At 43.6% G+C, this 17,876-nt stretch overlaps 1 protein-coding gene across 1 annotated transcript in view; it reads left to right on the forward strand.

Annotated features, from left to right (window-relative positions):
• Positions 1-17,876, forward strand: part of ITIH2 (inter-alpha-trypsin inhibitor heavy chain 2) — a 37,528-nt gene that overhangs the window by 6,803 nt on the left and 12,849 nt on the right. The window contains exons 4-14 of the mRNA XM_082647500.1: positions 679-848; positions 3,972-4,076; positions 6,572-6,734; positions 8,362-8,469; positions 9,289-9,417; positions 10,782-10,898; positions 13,148-13,316; positions 14,264-14,389; positions 15,775-15,956; positions 16,829-17,014; positions 17,388-17,527. Coding sequence (XP_082503626.1) covers positions 679-848; positions 3,972-4,076; positions 6,572-6,734; positions 8,362-8,469; positions 9,289-9,417; positions 10,782-10,898; positions 13,148-13,316; positions 14,264-14,389; positions 15,775-15,956; positions 16,829-17,014; positions 17,388-17,527 — 1,595 coding nt within the window. The remainder of the gene's footprint in view (positions 1-678; positions 849-3,971; positions 4,077-6,571; positions 6,735-8,361; positions 8,470-9,288; positions 9,418-10,781; positions 10,899-13,147; positions 13,317-14,263; positions 14,390-15,774; positions 15,957-16,828; positions 17,015-17,387; positions 17,528-17,876) is intronic.

Here is a 17,876-nt window from a genome sequence, read left to right on the forward strand (position 1 = left end):
TCTCATATTTTGTTTTAATTTGGGAAAGGACAAGAGGACTGCAAGAAGGTGAAATTACAATAGATCAGGTTGAAGAAGGTAGGTGGCAGTGTGGGGCTTTGGGGACCACATGTGTCTTCCACCCCACCGTACCGCTGGAAGTGCCCAGGTCCCCTTCCAACGCTGCAGTCCTGCATCCTTCCTTCCCTCTGGCCCTGCATTCGAAGTTATTTCCTGCACTTTCGTAATCCAAACTTGCTTCCCCACAACCATTTTCTCCTCGTATTCTAACCTTTAATCATTTTTAATAGACTCATAGCGCTTGAAAGGCATCTCAAGATATCTCAGGCCTTTTGTTATTAAATTTTATTTATTTTAATTTCATATTTCCTCTGACTTTTTTATTTTTATTGATATTTAATTTATGACTTTGCTTTTTTAATCTTTGATCTGTTTGGTTCTGAAAAGGGCACGTTAAAGTTTACTAATGACAAAAAAAAAAAAAAAAGAAGCTATCTCAGGCTTCTGCCTGAGGAGTATTCCAAGAAGTTAGGAGAATGCTTAGTAATACCTGAGTTATATGCTTACCGATGCCTTAGAATTGTTTGTAATCAAATGGACCAATGTTAGCGTTGAATACGTAGTGAAGTTCTGTGTCATTTTTCTCTGAGTACAGTTGTATTTTCTTGCCAATTACAGGAAGATGTTGATCAAGTGACTCTTTATAGCTATAAAGTCCGGTCTACTATCACTTCCCGAATGGCCAACACTGTCATCCAGGCCAAAGTGGTGAACCACTCCCCACAGCCTCAGGATGTCGTGTTCGATGTGCAGATTCCCAAAGGAGCCTTCATCTCCAACTTCTCCATGTGAGTAACTCCTGTGCAGAACCAGAAACTGGATGTGCTCTGCTCAAAGAATCGAACCCCGTCACAGTTAGGATGGACCTTAATGGCCACCTAGTCCAGTGGTTCTCGCTTTCAGAGCTGTGGACCCCCTGGACATCAAGAGTCATCTTGGGGTGGGTCCCAGTGTTTTGCTTCTGTTCAGAGTAACAGAATTGTGAAGCATTTACTTTTCTTTTCTGATAAATTAAAGCATCCTTAAGCCTATCTCTGTGGTAACAACCTCCCACTTACTTGGGGAGAGAAAAATATATGGAGTTGCCCTGGATTACAGGAAACCGTATATGAGTGTGTAGGAGGTTGCAGGTCAGCATCATCTATCACATGTTTCTTTACGGGGAAAAAGAAGTGGAGAACCGCGGATTAAATCCAGTCACGTGTCCAGTGCTTGAATTCCTCTGTGTAGCCGCTGACTAGTGAGCATTACCCAGGCTTGGCTTGAATATCTCCTTGATGATAAACTCACTACTTTCCAAGGCAATTCACTCAGTGGTTGGCAGCGCTTAGAATTATTTCTGCCACTTAATGGAAATCCGTTCCATTTCCTACTCAATGACTCTAGTTCTATTCACAAAAGAACTTTTAAAAAATTCCCTACAAAATGCATACTGAAGTGTTCAAGGATGAGATGGTCAGCTATCTGAGATTGGCTTCAGAATAAATGAGGTGGAAGGAGGGGGTATAGACAATGGAGGTTGGCTGAGTATTGATAATGGTGTAACTCAGTGATGGTTTCATGGAGGTGTCTTACATTATTCTATTTTTTTGTATACTTAAAGATTTCCATAATAAAAAAATTTTAAACCACCCAAATGTCTTTCAAATAGTGAAGGCCAGTTATATTGTTCCCACCCTGAGGCTTCATTCATCAAGGGTAAACTTTCCCTGTTCTGCCAATAGAGGAATAAATAAAATAAAAGGTTCAAATACCAAGCACTTTGGCTTCTAAAAATGGCAGAGCCATTTTAATTATATTTTCTAAACAAAACAAAGGTGAGGGGAACAAAAGGCAATTTGTAACTTGGAATTGGACTTATTGGAATTGGAATTCATGGATTTTGAATCCTTCAAATTGTCTGAGAAATTTATTAACAAAAAAAATTATTTTAGTCAGCCTTTTCTAAAAAGCAAATGTAGAAGGAAAAGATTTTATGTAGTGGTATTATATGACACTGTCTAAAAAATTATATTAAAGCTAGTTTAATAAATTCTTATTTTTAAACTATATGACTAGATATTCCAGGTATCTCATCTTTCTGTTTTCCTTCATTCTTTCCCTTTGTCCCCATCTCATTCCTTAGAAGATTTGAGGTGATGAAAGACAGAATTGTGAAATATGTTTATTTTGATCTCTCTGTACTCCTGGCTGAATGTATAAATCAGAGAAGATAGCTCCTTACATCACCACAATTTAATATGAACCGCACAGACCTCCATCTCCAGTCAAAAAACTTCTCCTGCCTATTTATCAAGGTTCCAAATATTCCACCATTAGAGATTATTTCCTTTTGTCATAAAGACTTTTTGGTCTTCAAACCTTAGCATGATTTGATGGAAATAGTGCCGACCTGGGCACTCGGGGTCCAGTTCTAGCTCTGCCTCTGAGCGAGTGTGTGACCTCAAGCAAGTCGCTTGTCTCCTTGGCTCTTATTTCTCTCACCTACAGAGGTGAACCAAGCGTGCTTGACAAGCATGCTGTTAGCATTTGGGACAGGAAACTCCACCTCACGTTGCAGAATGTCTAGCACTCTTGGGGTCATCCCATAATGCCAGCAGCCCTTCTCAGTCATCAGAACAGCCAAAAATTTCTCCATGCACTTTAAATACCTCCTTGGGGAGAGATGCTGCCCACTTGAAGCCCAGATGTTCCATTTTGCTTCTAAAATTCTGTCATTCGACTGCTCCAGCTAACCATTATTGGGACGGATTAGGTGACGGCCAGCTAAGAAACAGAGGTGACATGAGCACACAGAGGTCCCCGAGGGAGATGTTGGAGAGATAAACACAAACTGTGCAAAGAGATTGACAGGCACCTTTCTTCATCTTTCCTTGCTCTTTTCCACCCTCACAGGAGAGTGTAATGCCCCCAGGCCACCCCAGATCCTTAACACACAGGAGAATGATCTTGTAAACCGAAAGTCAGCCAGATAACTAGTGACTTATCAGTCACCAATCCTAGGCACATTTGTCATTCCAAAGGGAGGCACAAGAGAACAACCCTTAATCTGAAGGGTAAAACTGGAAAATGAAGAAACATTTTAAAAATTTTTTATATTGGAGTATAGTTGATTTACAATGTTGTGTTAATTTCAGGTGTACTGCTAAGTGATTCAGTTGCAATATACATGCATCTATTCTTTTTCAAATTCTTTTCCCATTTAGGTTATTACAGAATATTGAGTAGAGTTCCCTGTGCTATACAGTAGGTACTTGTTGGTTATCTATTTCTATGCACTAGTGTGTATGTGATAATCCCAGTCTCCTAATTTACCTCTCCCCCTTCCACGTTTCCCCTTTGGTAACCATCGGTTTGTTCTTTAAGTTGGTGAGTTTCTTTCTGTTTTGTAAATAAGTTCATTTGTATCATTTTCTTTAGATTCCACATATGAGCGATATCATATGATATTTGTCTTTCTCTGTCCAACTTACTTCACTTAGTATGATCATCTCTAGGTCCACCCATGTTGCTGCAAATGGCATTATTTTATTCTTTTTTATGCTGAGTAGTATTCCATTGTATATATGTACAGCATCTTGTTGATCCATTCCTCTGTCGATGGACACTTAGGTTGCTTCCGTGTCTTGGCTGTTGTAAATAGTGCTGCTATGAACGTTAGGAAGAAACATTTTAAACACTACAATATGCAAGAGGAAGCTTTTAGGACGGGAGCCCACCTCACCTCTCTTAATCACACTAACAGATAAAGGGACTCCTGTGAAATATGCAACGTCTCTGTGTTTCCTGCAGGTTCAAAATGATAATTAAATAATTCATTAAGTCCACCTGGTTGCGTTGTTGGCTTGTTGTTTGTTTGTTGCGCTAAGACTACTATTTGGACCAACTGTAGGCCCTCTGTCATTTTTTAGGACTGTGGATGGCACGACATTTACTAGTTATGTTAAGGAGAAGACGGTGGGCCGAGCCCTCTACTCGCAGGCCAGAGCAAAAGGCAAAATGGCTGGATTGGTGAGGTAAGGGGGGGGTCCTCATCCACTGCTGCCCCCACTCAACCCCAAAACCAGCCTCCGAGAAGGCACAGAACCTCATCCTCAGGTGGCAGAGTTAGGTATCTCCGTTCCTGTTTCCCTAAGGCCTCCTGCAACACATGAGTTTTGGATGATCTCACACGTGTTAGCCTTGCATAGCTTGCCTTGCATGTAGATGGCTGTCCTGTCACTAAACACTGATTCCCAGCAGAGTACAGAGAGGAACTACAGAAATATTGGTGATCGGGGCTTCCCTGGTGGCGCAGTGGTTGAGAGTCCGCCTGCCGATGCAGGGGACGCGGGTTCGTGCCCCGGTCTGGGAGGATCCCACATGCCGCGGAGCGGCTGGGCCCGTGAGCCATGGCCACTGAGCCTGCGCGTCCGGAGCCTGTGCTCCGCAACGGGAGAGGCTACGACAGTGAGAAGCCCGCATACCGCAAAAAAAAAGAAAGAAAGAAAAATATTGGTGATCTTGTTACAGCACCACATAACACAGAAAGAAAGGTTTGGAATTTGTCTTAATGATCTTCTTGGCCTATTTTTATGGGGTGGCACCTTTTTCGGCACAGTTACTTAGTTTAGATTCTGTTTTTTTTTTCCCCTTACGGTCTTAAATAAGACACTGGAAATGCCACGCCACCCTCAGAGAGGCAGCCTCTCCCACCAGAAATGTCAGAGGAATGTTCACTGATCCCCACACTGCGTATCTAAGCCGCCCTCAGATCCTGCCATCTTCTTTTCTTCATCTCCTTCTCCTCCTCCAGACGCCCAAATTTCCCCTTAGCTGAAGTTCTTTTCATTTCATTCATGTGTTCATTCATTCAAAAAAATGCACTGAACGTTAACACTACCCAGCTCTGTCAAAGGTGACAGCAACACTGCAACAAACACCGTCAGGCCAGTGGAGGAGATGGCCACGGAACGGACAGTGTATAGGTGACTATAACATATGGATGACCATAACATATATAGCATATAGGTGACTATAATATATATATCATATAGGTGACTGTAATATGTATAATATTTAGGTGACTGTAATACATATAACATACAGGTGACTATAATATATATAACCTATGGGTGACTATAATATATATAACAGATGACTGTAATATATATAACAGATAGGTGACTGTAATATATATAATATATAGGTGACTATAACATATATACCATATAGGTGCCTACAGTATATATATTATATAGGTAAGTGTAATATATATAATATATAATGGTATAATGTGCTAATGTAGAGATGGTACAAAACCCTATGGGAGTTCCAAGTACCAAGTGAACAGTTCTGTCCAGGGGTCCAGATCATCACAGAAGACTCGATGTTTGAGCTGAGCCCAAAGAGATTAATAGAATTCAACCAGGAGAAAGGACAGGAGAAATTCCAAGCCAGGGAACATCTCCAGCATGCCTCCAGGTTAATAAGTGCTTTAAGTATCATTCTGCCGTCTTTACCCATCACTTTGACCACATCATCCATCCATTTATTATTTCTTCATTCCACAAATATTTATTTGCAGCAGAAACTCCTCCAGGTACTGCGGATACAGCAGAGAACACGGAGCTCGCATTGTAGCCTGCCCTCCCCCACCCAGATACATCAGGCCTCTCACCCCACTCTCTACTCCTAAGCTCTGTACCTGGCTGTGCTCATCTTTTTCTTCAGCTGCCCTGTATCCCAAGCTCACTTCTTCATGGTACTTCCCTGATCCCAAATTATCCGATTATGCATGGTCTCACCTTGCTTATTTAGCTGTTTAATTTGTTTTTTAATCACCCATTGTTTCTCCTAATGCTCAAATCTCCCTCATTTGACAATCCTGCTGTTTTCTCTTTAAAACCATAAACACCTCAAGATTAATGATCACGTTGGACTTTTGGTATGTATGGGACCAAATAAGGCATTAGTGCTGGAAATACACATTCAATTTGATGAAATAATAGATGTCTTCTTTCTGAAGACTTTCAAAATATAAAGAATCTCTAGAACGAGTTTTAAAAGCAGTAGAGGAAAGGCGTGCTGTCTTTGGAATCATCTAAACTTGGGTTTGAGTTCCTACCGTACAATTGACTCACCGTGTGGTCTGGAGCGATTACTTACCCTTTGTGAGCCTCATCTGTCATCATTTGGTAACTGAGGGTATTGGGATCCAGCTTGCAGAGCTGCTATAATAGCAATGATATGTGTGTCCAGTTCCTGGCACATAATAGGTGATCAATAACTAGTAGCTCTTTGCAGATGACACTCAAATCTGTAAGAAGCTCTGGAAGAAAAAGATCAGGTAGGAGAGGAGAAGAAAATTCCAGGCTGGTGGAATGAAATTTATCTAGAAGTTGCAGTTACCTCTACCGTACCTACCGTTCATTCTTCTGGACAATAGGCAGGTTGCTAGCCCAGGGAAGCCCGGCTGCCCTCTGCGTAGGTTCTGCCTGTGATGACTCACGTGGGGGGCTCGCACCTGTAGGAGCAGAGCCCTCGATATGGAGAACTTCAAAACCGAAGTGAACATTGCCCCCGGAGCCAAGGTGCAGTTTGAACTTCATTACCAGGAAGTGAAGTGGAGGAAGCTGGGGTCCTACGAGCACAGGCTCCACCTGCAGCCAGGACGACTGGCCAAGCACCTGGAGGTGAGCCCATCCCTCTACGGCTCTGTCCCTCATCTGTGCTTTCTGCCTGTCCCCACTCTTTGTGGGGTTCCATGTCACTCGACACTGCAGGTCAGGGTGGCGTGCAGAGAGGATTCTGGGTTTGGAGTCAACCAGCCCACTTCCTTGCGGATTTCAGTGCCAGCTCATTTCCTTACTAGCTGTGTCAGTTTCCTGTGGCCTGTTGTAACAAATGACCACACACTGGGTGGCAGAGAACAACAGAAACGTCTTCTCACACAGTTCTGGAGGACGGAAGTCTGAAATCAACTTGTTGGCAGGGCTACGCACCTAAAGGCTGCCAGAGAGAGTCTGTCCTTGCTTCTCCTGGTATCTGGAAGCTGCTGGCATTCCTTGACTTGTGGCCACATCACTCTAATCTCTGCCCCCCTGGTCACGTCACCAGGGTGTGACCTCTTCTGAGTGTCTTCTGAGCATCTCGAGTCTCCCTCTGCCTTGCTCTCGTAAGAACACTTGTCGTTGACTTTAGGGCCCATTGGGTAGTACAGGATGATCTCGTCTCAAGATCCTTTATTGCATCTGCAAAGACCCCTTTTCCAAGTCAGATAGTAGTCACAGCTTCCAGGGATTTGATGTAGACATGTCTTGGCGGGGGGCTCCATTTAACCCACTACACTGACCTTCCACATGGGACAAGCTATCCTGAGCCTCAATTTTCTCACCTGTGAAAAGGGTACTACAACGTTCTTAGATTCCTTGGTTACAAGTGAGATGAGCTTATGGAAGTAGGTGGCAAATAATAGCAGCTCAGTGGAGGTTGAGGTAGTCGTCTTCATCTGCTCCACGTTCCCCGCATTGCACTCCAGCTCCCTTCACCTCGAGAGCAGTGCTGCGGCAGGGCATTGGCTACCAATTTGAACTCACCTCTGCTGTAATCTTCACCTCTTGCCGTGAGAACTGAACTGCTCTTTTCTTGGCTCGAATCTTATTGACATCACATGACCACTTGTGTAAGAGGCAGAGCAGAACTGGAAGAAACCCAGGGAAGTGCACAGTTCGACCTGCTCTCCATTTGACACATAGGAAGGTGAAGCAGACAGGTTGTAATTTGCCCATTGATGTAGAAGATTCAAGGGGATGAATGAATGGAGCATGGTAAAATTCTCATTCCATTCTTATTTCTAAACAAGAATAGAATGGGGATTTCCCTGGTGGTCCAACGGTTAAGACTCAGCGCTCCCATTGCAGGGGGCCCGGGTTCGATCCCTGGTCAGGAAACTAGATCCCACATGCCACAACTAAAAGATCCCGCATGCTGCAACTAAGACCTGGTGCAGCCAAATAAATAAATATTTTTTAAAATAAATAAGAATGGAATGGAACAGAGTAGACGAAGGGGAATTAAATCCCAGAGAAATGAAGCAATAGAAGGGGAATACTAGGTTGCCCAAAAGGTCTTCAGCCTACATGGTGAGATGCATCGTGTCACACACAATTTAAAGAACTTGCAGAAGTGATGGTGGAGCTGTGCTGGGTCATCTTTGGGAAATCCTGAAGATGAGAAGAGCAGCAGAGGACTTAGTAAGTGTACTTCTTGCTCAATCTTGAAATATTTTAATGCTTTGAGTAATTTCTTTCCCACCTCTAGGTAGATGTGTGGATTATTGAACCTCAGGGAATGAGATTTCTTCATGTTCTGGACACATTTGATGGGCATTTTGATGGCGTTCCCGTCGTATCTAAAGGACACCAGAAGGTACCACAAGCATTGATGTTACAGAGTCTAAGTGGTCGCTGGCTCCTGGGTTCTGCTCTCCTCCTCTGCTCTGGGGGATAGAAAAGCCGTCAGGTGCTGAGCTGAGGGAACTATATGAAGGAACAGTGATCCCTGAGCAAAGTCTAGGGTCTCCCACAGGATATACAGAATAATATTACGGATTGTTTCATTGCATTTTGACCAGAGTCTGTCCCTTTTGGAGGTCCTGTCCCATTTCCCCCAGGTAATTTCACTTGAGCAGTAGCTAAAAGACAGTTTTCACAGGGACTTGAAAACCACTGGTCCAGTGGTTAAGACTCTGCGCTTCCACTGCAGGGGACGCGGGTTTGATCCCTGGTTGGGGAGCTAAGATCCTGCATGCCGCATGGTGCAGCCAAAAGAAGACAGTTTTCACATAATACCCAGTGGATTTTCCTTAATCACAGCAAGAAATATCAGCCTAATTCTCTCTGCCTCAATGGCCAAAAGTAACCACCTTCGGAGGGATCGAAGTCCTCTAAGAACCTTTCAGCAGCTCTTTCTAGAGCTGGTAGCTGTTTCTTCCATGGGGGGAAAGGGAGGAATTCTTTGAATCTCTTATAAAGGACTGAAACCAGGCCAGCAGCACCGCAGGCTGTTAGACGTCCCCTCACATGCTTTGGCACCATCCCTTCCGTCAACAACGAGACCACCGATGCTGCCCGGATGCAGAATGGCCCTGGACCTCCACCTGTGTGCACGAGAAGGTGCAGCTGTCAACTCCTCACCTGGAGAGGGAGGGAGGCCGAGACCGGGCTGTGACACTACTGTTCTTTCCAGGCACACGTCACCTTCAAGCCCACGGTAGCACAACAAAGAAAATGTTCCAACTGCTCTGAGACTGCGGTAGATGGTGAGCTCGTGGTGATGTATGATGTGAACAGAGAGGAGAAGGTCGGTGAGCTTCAGGTGGGTGAGAACAGACTCTGGGAGAATGGCCCCGCCAAAGCCAAAGAACTGTTTTTCGTTGAATAACCCCCCCTTCCCCCCCACCCCCGAATAAACCTCGTCGGCCTCTGGGTAGTTCCCAGCTGCCCAGACGAGTGTCAAGGCTGCAGACAGGGGACTAAAAGCATATTTCTCTAAGTGTCGCCGAGCATTTTATGTCAAGATAACTGAATAAAGGTCATTGGGTCTCATGCCTTTGTCCCAGGAAGGTACGTCCAGGCCTCGAATGAAGAACCGTAGGAAATCACAAAATGGGAATTTTCGATAACCTTCCAAGGCCCTTTGCAATGAGATGATCAAAGAAAGCACAGAGATTACGTTCCCTGTGAGATTTCTTGAGCATTTCCCTTTCCTCTTTTGTCACGTCTTAGATGTGTGTGCATATTTCCCTGTGCTAAAGTAGTGAGGCCTTAGTAGCCAAGAGCCTGTGCTTCTCTCCAGGGATGGGGGGGTGTCGGGAAGTGTCCACAGCTACACACCTGACAGCTGGACACTGTAATGTCCTGGGGGAAGCAACCAAAGGGCAGTGGAAAGAGAATGAGGTGAGCCAGTCTTTAGCACCTACAAGAGAAGACAGAGGGGGGGATCAGGAATCCAGCCCCTCCCATTAACTTCTAGAACAACCCAGACTCCCCAGGGTGCACATCAAGGTCCTTCATGGTCTGCCCGGTGGGTTCTCTGCCCTAACTCCTTGAATTCATCGTGCTGAACCACTTATGGAGCCCTAAGTGTGCCAAGGGCCGCACTGTCTGGAAGCCTCTTCCCCGGCCTGGCCCCCACCCCCCAGCTCAGTCCAACCCTGATGCTGGCAGCCTAACTGCAAACTCACGAACCCACGTTCAAGTCCAGCGTAGATGCCCTTTCCCTGGGGAAGACACCCCTGTCTGACTTAGATGCACCGCCACTGGGGGTGTTCTCGGAGCCTTTTATTTTTCCTGATCACAGACTTAACACCCTGTGCTGCAAATTGCCTCTTTATTTGTCTGGGTCCTTCATTGCCTGCGAGCCTCAGGAGAGCAGGGACTCTTCCTGATTCACTGTCGGTGAGCAGGGTGCCTGGGACGGAGGCTCTCGATGAAGACTGGGTGGGGTGGAAGGAGTGGAGGGAAATAGCCTAGGAGGTGAACTGCTGAGAAGGCTCAGACCTTCGCAGGGAAGGACAGAGTGGGAGCAGGAAGGAGAAAGGAGAAGCAGGGGGACACCAAGCCTCTGTTCTCTCCTGTCCCCTGTGAGCACCCCTCTCCTCTCTCAGCCCCCAGACCCTCGTCTTCCTACATTCCAAACATTGCTAATGGTTTGGCTCACAAATGTGTTCTGGTTTCCAGGTATTTAATGGATATTTTGTCCACTTCTTTGCTCCTGAGAACATGGACCCAATTCCCAAAAACATCCTCTTTGTCATCGACGTTAGTGGCTCAATGTGGGGAATAAAAATGAAACAGGTAAGTACCCCTGGTGGGCAGTGGTACCTGGGGCTCCCTACCTTTTCTGATCCTCTCCTGATGATGCAATTGTTCGAGGCCTCTTCCCACAGGGCTTGTCTCAGCTCAGGCTGCTAACAAAGTCACACAGACTGGGTGGCTTCTGAACAGCAGAAATTTATTCAAAACTCACCTTTTTGAAAACTTTCGTGTCAGTATAACCTCTTCTCACTCTGCTCACTCTTCTGCTTCATATCCTTTTGGTTCTTCTGCATATAACACTTTAATACCTTGCCATTGTTCATGAATAACTTTGACATCACTATATGCCTCTATTTTCTAATTATGCTGTAATTCCTTGAGGGTGGTCATCCTGTCTCACATCTTCCAGTTCAGAGTTCAACATAGGCTTATTCAGTGTTAATGGTATAGATGCAATTCTAAACAAACAAGGAAATTTCTTATTTTATTCATCCATCTATCCATTCAACCAATTTGAACCACCAACTAACCATTCACTCATTCAACAACCATTTCTGACCACCCAAGTGTTCACTACTGTTCTAGGATCCAAAAGACAGAGAAGACATGGCCCTGCCCACTGTGCTTCTACCCCGGTACCCAGGTCTCAACAGTGGTGTTTCTGACGGTTTGGGCTGGCTGCTCCTTTGTTGTGGGGACCACGCTATATGTTGTAGGGTGTTTAGCAGCATCCCTGGCCTCTATCCACTAGATGCCAGTGGCACCCACCCTTCCAGTCATGACAATCGAAAATGTCTTCAGACATTGTCAAATATCCCCTGGGGAGAAAATTACCCTCAGTTGAGAACCACTGCTCTAATACAAGAGTTTTTTCACCCCTCCCTCCCTCCCTTCCTTCCCTCACTTCCTTCCTTCCCTCACTTAACAAGTATTTGTTAAGCACCCACTGTGTGTCGGGCACTTAGTTCATCACCGAAGTCTGAGATGACTATTACACACCCAAGCGAACATGTTAAGCAGGCTCTTGGCTCTACAGATCTGGTGCTCAGAGGTGAGATATTAAGATAGACACTTAGGAGCCACCAGTATGTAGAAGGCATTCACAGCCATGAGACCAGGTGAGAACACCAAGGAGTAAGTGTAGATAAGAGAAGAAAACCAAGAGTCAAACTTACACTATTCCAATAATTAGAATAATCTGGGGAGAAGACGAGGAACCAGCAAAGAAGACTAAGAAAAAGTAGCCAATGAAAGAAGAAGAAAACCAAGAGTGTCCAAGGCTCTGGAAGAAGACGAGGAGGTTATATTAGGAGAGAGATGTGACCAGTTGGTCCAGATGCTGCTCAGATTGAGTCTGATAAGATGAGAATAGTCCACCGGATCTCACAGCAACCTTGACGAGCGACGTTTCCGTGGAGGCATGATGGTGAAAACCTGAATGGAATGTATTTCAGAAGAAGATTTGGAGACAGTATTTTAGACAGTTCTTTGAAGGAATTTTATTGCAAAGGGAAGCTGAGAAATGGGGCAAGTGGGTACATTATGAGGTTTTTTAAGGAATGAGAAATGATAGCATGTTACTCTGTTTATGGAAATGTACCAACAGAGGGAAATTCAAGATGCAGGAGAGGCAAACGGCAGTTGCTAGAGCCATGTCCTTCAGTAGACGAGAGAGAATGCCATCTAGGTCACATGTGGATGGATTTGCATTAGGCAGAAATACAACTACCGGTTCTTCTACATTACCAGGCGGAAGGAAAAGTTTATGGGTGCAAGTACTGGCAGGTGGGATTTTATGGTGGTGGGAGTTGTGGGAGTTTTCTTCTGATTGCTTGCATTTCTCAGTGAAGGAGGAATCCAGGTCATCAGCTGAGACAGGAGAGGGGGGTGTTGGTGGTTTGAAGGGGAAGGAGACAGGAAGCAATAATTACGTGGTAGTGGATGAGCAGGCTGAGTAGATGCGCTTGAGAAATACATTTGATTTTCAGACACCACAAAGGGGCCACCTGAGGCTCATAATCCTCAACTTAAAGTCAAGCTAGTGAGACTGGTCATGCATGACAAAATAAGACAGTAAAAGTTTAAGTATCGAAATACAGACAATACATGTTCAGAATACAGGAGAGGTAGATCTGTGTTGACTCAAGTGGATTTATACGGTTTTCTGGAAAAATTACAGCTTGAGCCACTACTTGCAAGATGACTAGGATGAATTATTGGTCTTCCTCGTTTCATCTTAGGCTTAGAGCTTATGTATTAAGACCCTTCTCTATTCTCTCTCAAAACAGACGGTGGAAGCGATGAAGACCATATTGGATGATCTACGCGCTGAAGACCATTTCTCCATGGTTGATTTCAACCACAATGTTCGAACCTGGAGAAACGACTTAGTCTCAGCTACTAAAACACAGATTGCAGATGCCAAGAATTACATTCACAAAATCCAGCCCAGTGGAGGTAAGTAGGTTTAGCCCACAGCCCAGTGAGAAACTCCCATAGGATTCAAATCTTGGTTCACTTAAGAAATATGATTCCCTACCCCAGTGGTCTTTGCCCCGTCTGCAGTGGTCTGCTTTAAATAATACATTTATTATTAAACAATGAATACTATGGTCATGGTGAAAGCATAATCCATACCCCATCCCACACACCTCAGAAAAGGGTGTCAGTAAGTGATACTAGCCTTCTTATGACTCACATAGCAAGAGAAAGACAAACACCATATAATATCACTAAGATATGACACAAATGATCTTATCTATGAAACAGAAACAGACTCACAGACATAGAGAACAGGCTTGTGGTTACCAAGGGTGACAGGGACGTGGGGGAGGGATGGACTGGGAGTTTGGGATTAGCAGATACAAACTAGTATATACAGGATGGATAAACAACAAGGGCCTACTGTATAGCACAGGGAACTATATTCAATATTCTGAGATAAACCATCATGGAAAAGAATATGAAAAAGGAATGTATATATATGTATAACTGAATCACTTTGCTGTAAAGCAGAAATTAACACAACATTGTAAATCAACTAAACTTCAATTAAAAAAAAAGAAAAAAAATCACATATCATAACATAATTGTTTACAGGACAGTGTCCAAGTATGTCAGCATGGCTGAATTAGGTAACTTCAGTTTGGTGGTTCACAAAATGACTGGTGCTTTGAAAGGGTTAATTCATCTCTAAGGGAACCATTGACTACAAAGTGGATATTTTATTCCACTGGGGGATCTGGACCAGCCTGGTCAAAATTTAGAAAGCAATCGAATGATTTGGGTACTGAATAAACTATACATGAGCCATCACCAAACAGATGAACCTGAACCCAAGACGTGATTGTTTCTGTGGAAAGTAAGAGTATGTAACAGAACAGCACATTCTCCGGCTTTCACAGGGACGAATATCAACGAAGCACTGCTGCGGGCCATCTTTATTTTGAATGAAGCCAATAACTTGGGACTGTTGGACCCCAACGCGGTCTCGCTGATCATTTTGGTGTCTGACGGCGATCCGACAGTAGGCGAGTATCATTTACATTTTTAGTGATAAATATTTTTACTCTTGTTGCTTGGGAACGTGATTTGCTCAAAATGGGAACTCAAATGCATTTGCCTGAGTGTCTAAGCCATTTTAAAGCCGTGCTTCCTAAAAGAAGGGTTCTTTTGACCCTGAAGCATTCACTCCACTTAAAGCAGTCCCCGGACGTTTTGGGGGAGGACACTCTTGAATGCCTCAGTTTCACCTCCACAGCGTGGGGAAACTTGAATTTGAGTCACATGCTGTGAGGATTGCTGATACATACTAGTGCAGTGTGTTTATTTCCTCAGCCTAAGGTGTGCGAGGTGGTGTGTGGAGAGTGTGTGATGAGGATGTATCCTCTGAGTCTGCAGTGACCTGTTCTCCCACTGTTCTCCAAATTTCCCCCATGTACTCACTGCACCTGGACAGGTTACTTCTCTCTGATGCATCCTGTGTGTTTTCTTATCCACACAATGGCTCGCCGTCTCGCTGCTTCTGTTACATACACTGTTATTTGCATTTGCTTCATTTGCGTCTTTACACGGACAAGCGCCAGTGAGAGTGAATGCTAGATTGCGCTGCAGTCCGTCTTGTAGACAAGGATGTACCTAACTGTGCGTGACACAGCTCAGTGGAAGGAGAACCAGTGATGCGATCCTGACAAGGTACCCAGAGTTCTAGGAAGACGGAGAGCGAGGCAGAGTGGCAGTTGTTGTGTATTTGTTGTAGATTCAGTGCTTGGATCAGATGACTTTTAAAATTCAATTTTAGAATAAAATCTTAAGGAAATAAGCTTAAAAGATTGTCAGTTTCTTACTCCTGACCCTCAACCATCCAGTTCCTGTCCCGGGAGACAGTCACTGGTTACCAGTTTCTTATGTGTCTTTCCAGAGATATTCTGTGTGTATCTGTATACTGTATATACATATACACACAAATATATGAAAATATATACGCACGCATACATACATGTATACAAATGCATTCTGCATATGCTGACCTTCACCTTGCTTTTCTCCCCTTTAAAAATGTGCCTTTGAGATCGTTCAATATAAACACATAAAGAGTTGCCATGTTCTTTTTTATAACTGCATAGTATTTCAGTTTGAATATACCATAATTTAACCCATCTCCTTTATCGGTATACATTTAAGTTGTTTCTAATGTGTTGCTATTCCCAATAACGTTGCTATATACCACTGTCCATCCTTCATTTCAACATGTATGAGGGCATCTCTAGGGGACATTCCTAGAAGTTGAGTGACTGAGTCAAAGCATAGGTGCATTTTGAATTGGGACAAATTTTGCTAAACTGCCCTCCATGCGTTTTCCTAAATCTTGATAGCATTGGCTTCTCACTCCTTTCCTTCCTGTCATCATCTTTAGGGGAATTGAAATTGTCAAAAATTCAGAAAAACGTGAAGCAGAACATACGAGAAAACATCTCCTTGTTCAGTTTGGGGATAGGATTTGATGTTGACTATGATTTTTTGAAGAGACTCTCCAACGAAAACCGTGGGATCGCGCAAAGGATTTATGGAAACCAGGACACTTCTGCCCAACTCAAGGTAACTTTTTTTTCTGTTCTTTTTTTTTTTCTTCACTTAAAATCATTCAACTAGCAATATCGGATGCCTAAAAGAAGATGGCTGAATTTAAGTAAAAATTGTCGTTATGTCAGTTATATTAGGTCACAAGAATCGGGGAAGTGTTCTATTCCTTTCTCATGCACCCCACCCCCACTTGTACACCTGCAGTAACAGTGAGATGAGAGGCGGTAAGGTGATGGATACCAAGTTCCCTACTCCCTGAACAGGTCTTGGGAGACACCATCACAGCTTCTTGTGTCTCTCCAGTCCCACTAAGCCATCGGTCCTCCTAATAGTCATGGGCACTGTTCTCCCTTTAAAGTACATTGGCATCTTGGAAATCAACTTCTATAATGCAACACAAGTCAAACTATAGCCTGTACATTTCCTTAAATATAAAGGATATCAATTACTTGTTTATTTTGACTAAATGGACAAGAAAAAATGAAGGAGAAGAAGAATATACTTTACTCCACCCTCTGTCAGTACCAGGTACCATCTATCGATAGCAGGCACCATATTTAAACCTGGGGACAGGTAAGAGACAGGTGCTAATTTGGGGATATCCACCCAGCTGACTTATTATGAGAGTCCATGAGCTTTTCATGCTCGTCATAACAGAAAGAAAATATGCTGGGCTCTTAAGAGTAATATTCTTAACAAAGTCTTGATCGTCTCTGTTTCAGTTCATTGAATAACTATGAGAATTTTCCATAGCTTTCCACAGAGATCCTGGGAGAATAAATTGAGCGATGTCTGCTAAGCACTTGAAGAATCTCAGAGAAAAATGCTTTAGATCTATAAAGTGATATGAAAATAATGATTTCTCTGTTTTTTTCTATGAACTGTAGAAATTCTACAACCAGGTCTCGACTCCCTTGCTCCGGAACGTTCAGTTCAACTATCCCCAAACACCAGTAACAGATGTCACTCAAAACAGTTTCCATAACTATTTTGGAGGCTCAGAGATCGTGGTGGCAGGAAAAGTTGACCCTGATAAATTGGAGCAGTTACAGGGTATTATCACTGCAACTTCGGTACTTCTACTTATCTGCTTATTCTAAAAATACTAATTGTCCCCTTAGTATACAAGAGACATCTTGTATATTAACAGGCTGATACTCTGAATTCCAAGAATCATGTGGGTATAATAAAAGCAAAAAGCGAAAGGGAAGGCCTGAGAATATCTGTGCCGTCTTCCCAACTATTGTGTAAATCCTGACCTTTTCCATCCCAAACTCTAGAGGTTGGCTCTTACTTCCTCTTGTGTATTCTTTTGGGTTATTTTGCATTCCCCTTCCAGTTGCCTGCTACCCTGATTCACTCACAGTAGATCCTTTGGAAAATGTGAATTGATTAACTACAATTCTGCCCCACTGGTGTCTTTCAACTGAACCTTCCACTGTCCAGGCTAATGCAGAGTTAGTCTTGGAAACCCTGGCCGAGATGGATGGCTTGGAGGATTTTCTATCCAAAGACAAGCATGCAGATCCTGATTTCACCAAGAAATTGTGGGCCTATCTGACTATCAACCAACTTCTGGCTGAACGGTAAGAAGACCGTACACCACAAGGATTTGCAAAAGCAAAAGACTTGTCTTGGATACTTGACATAATAGACAAAAAAAAAAGAGTTTGGAACCAAGAAAGGCAGCAAATTATTACAGGGTTTGGAGTATTCATTTCCACTGGTTTCAGGCAGTTTTAACTCAAGCTGGGTTCACTCGTTTTTCTTTTTTCTTGACATATAACATGCATACAATAAAGCATGTGAAGTGCATTCATTTTAAATGTACAGTTTAATGAATTTTTATGCACATCCCCCACGTAATCAGCACCCGATCCAGACACGGAACAGTTCTTCCATTTCTGAAGTCTCCTTCATTCTCCTTTCCACTCA

Source organism: Grampus griseus (genome assembly GCF_964374135.1).
Source record: "Grampus griseus genome assembly, chromosome: 2".
NCBI classification, from domain to species: domain Eukaryota; kingdom Metazoa; phylum Chordata; class Mammalia; order Artiodactyla; family Delphinidae; genus Grampus; species Grampus griseus.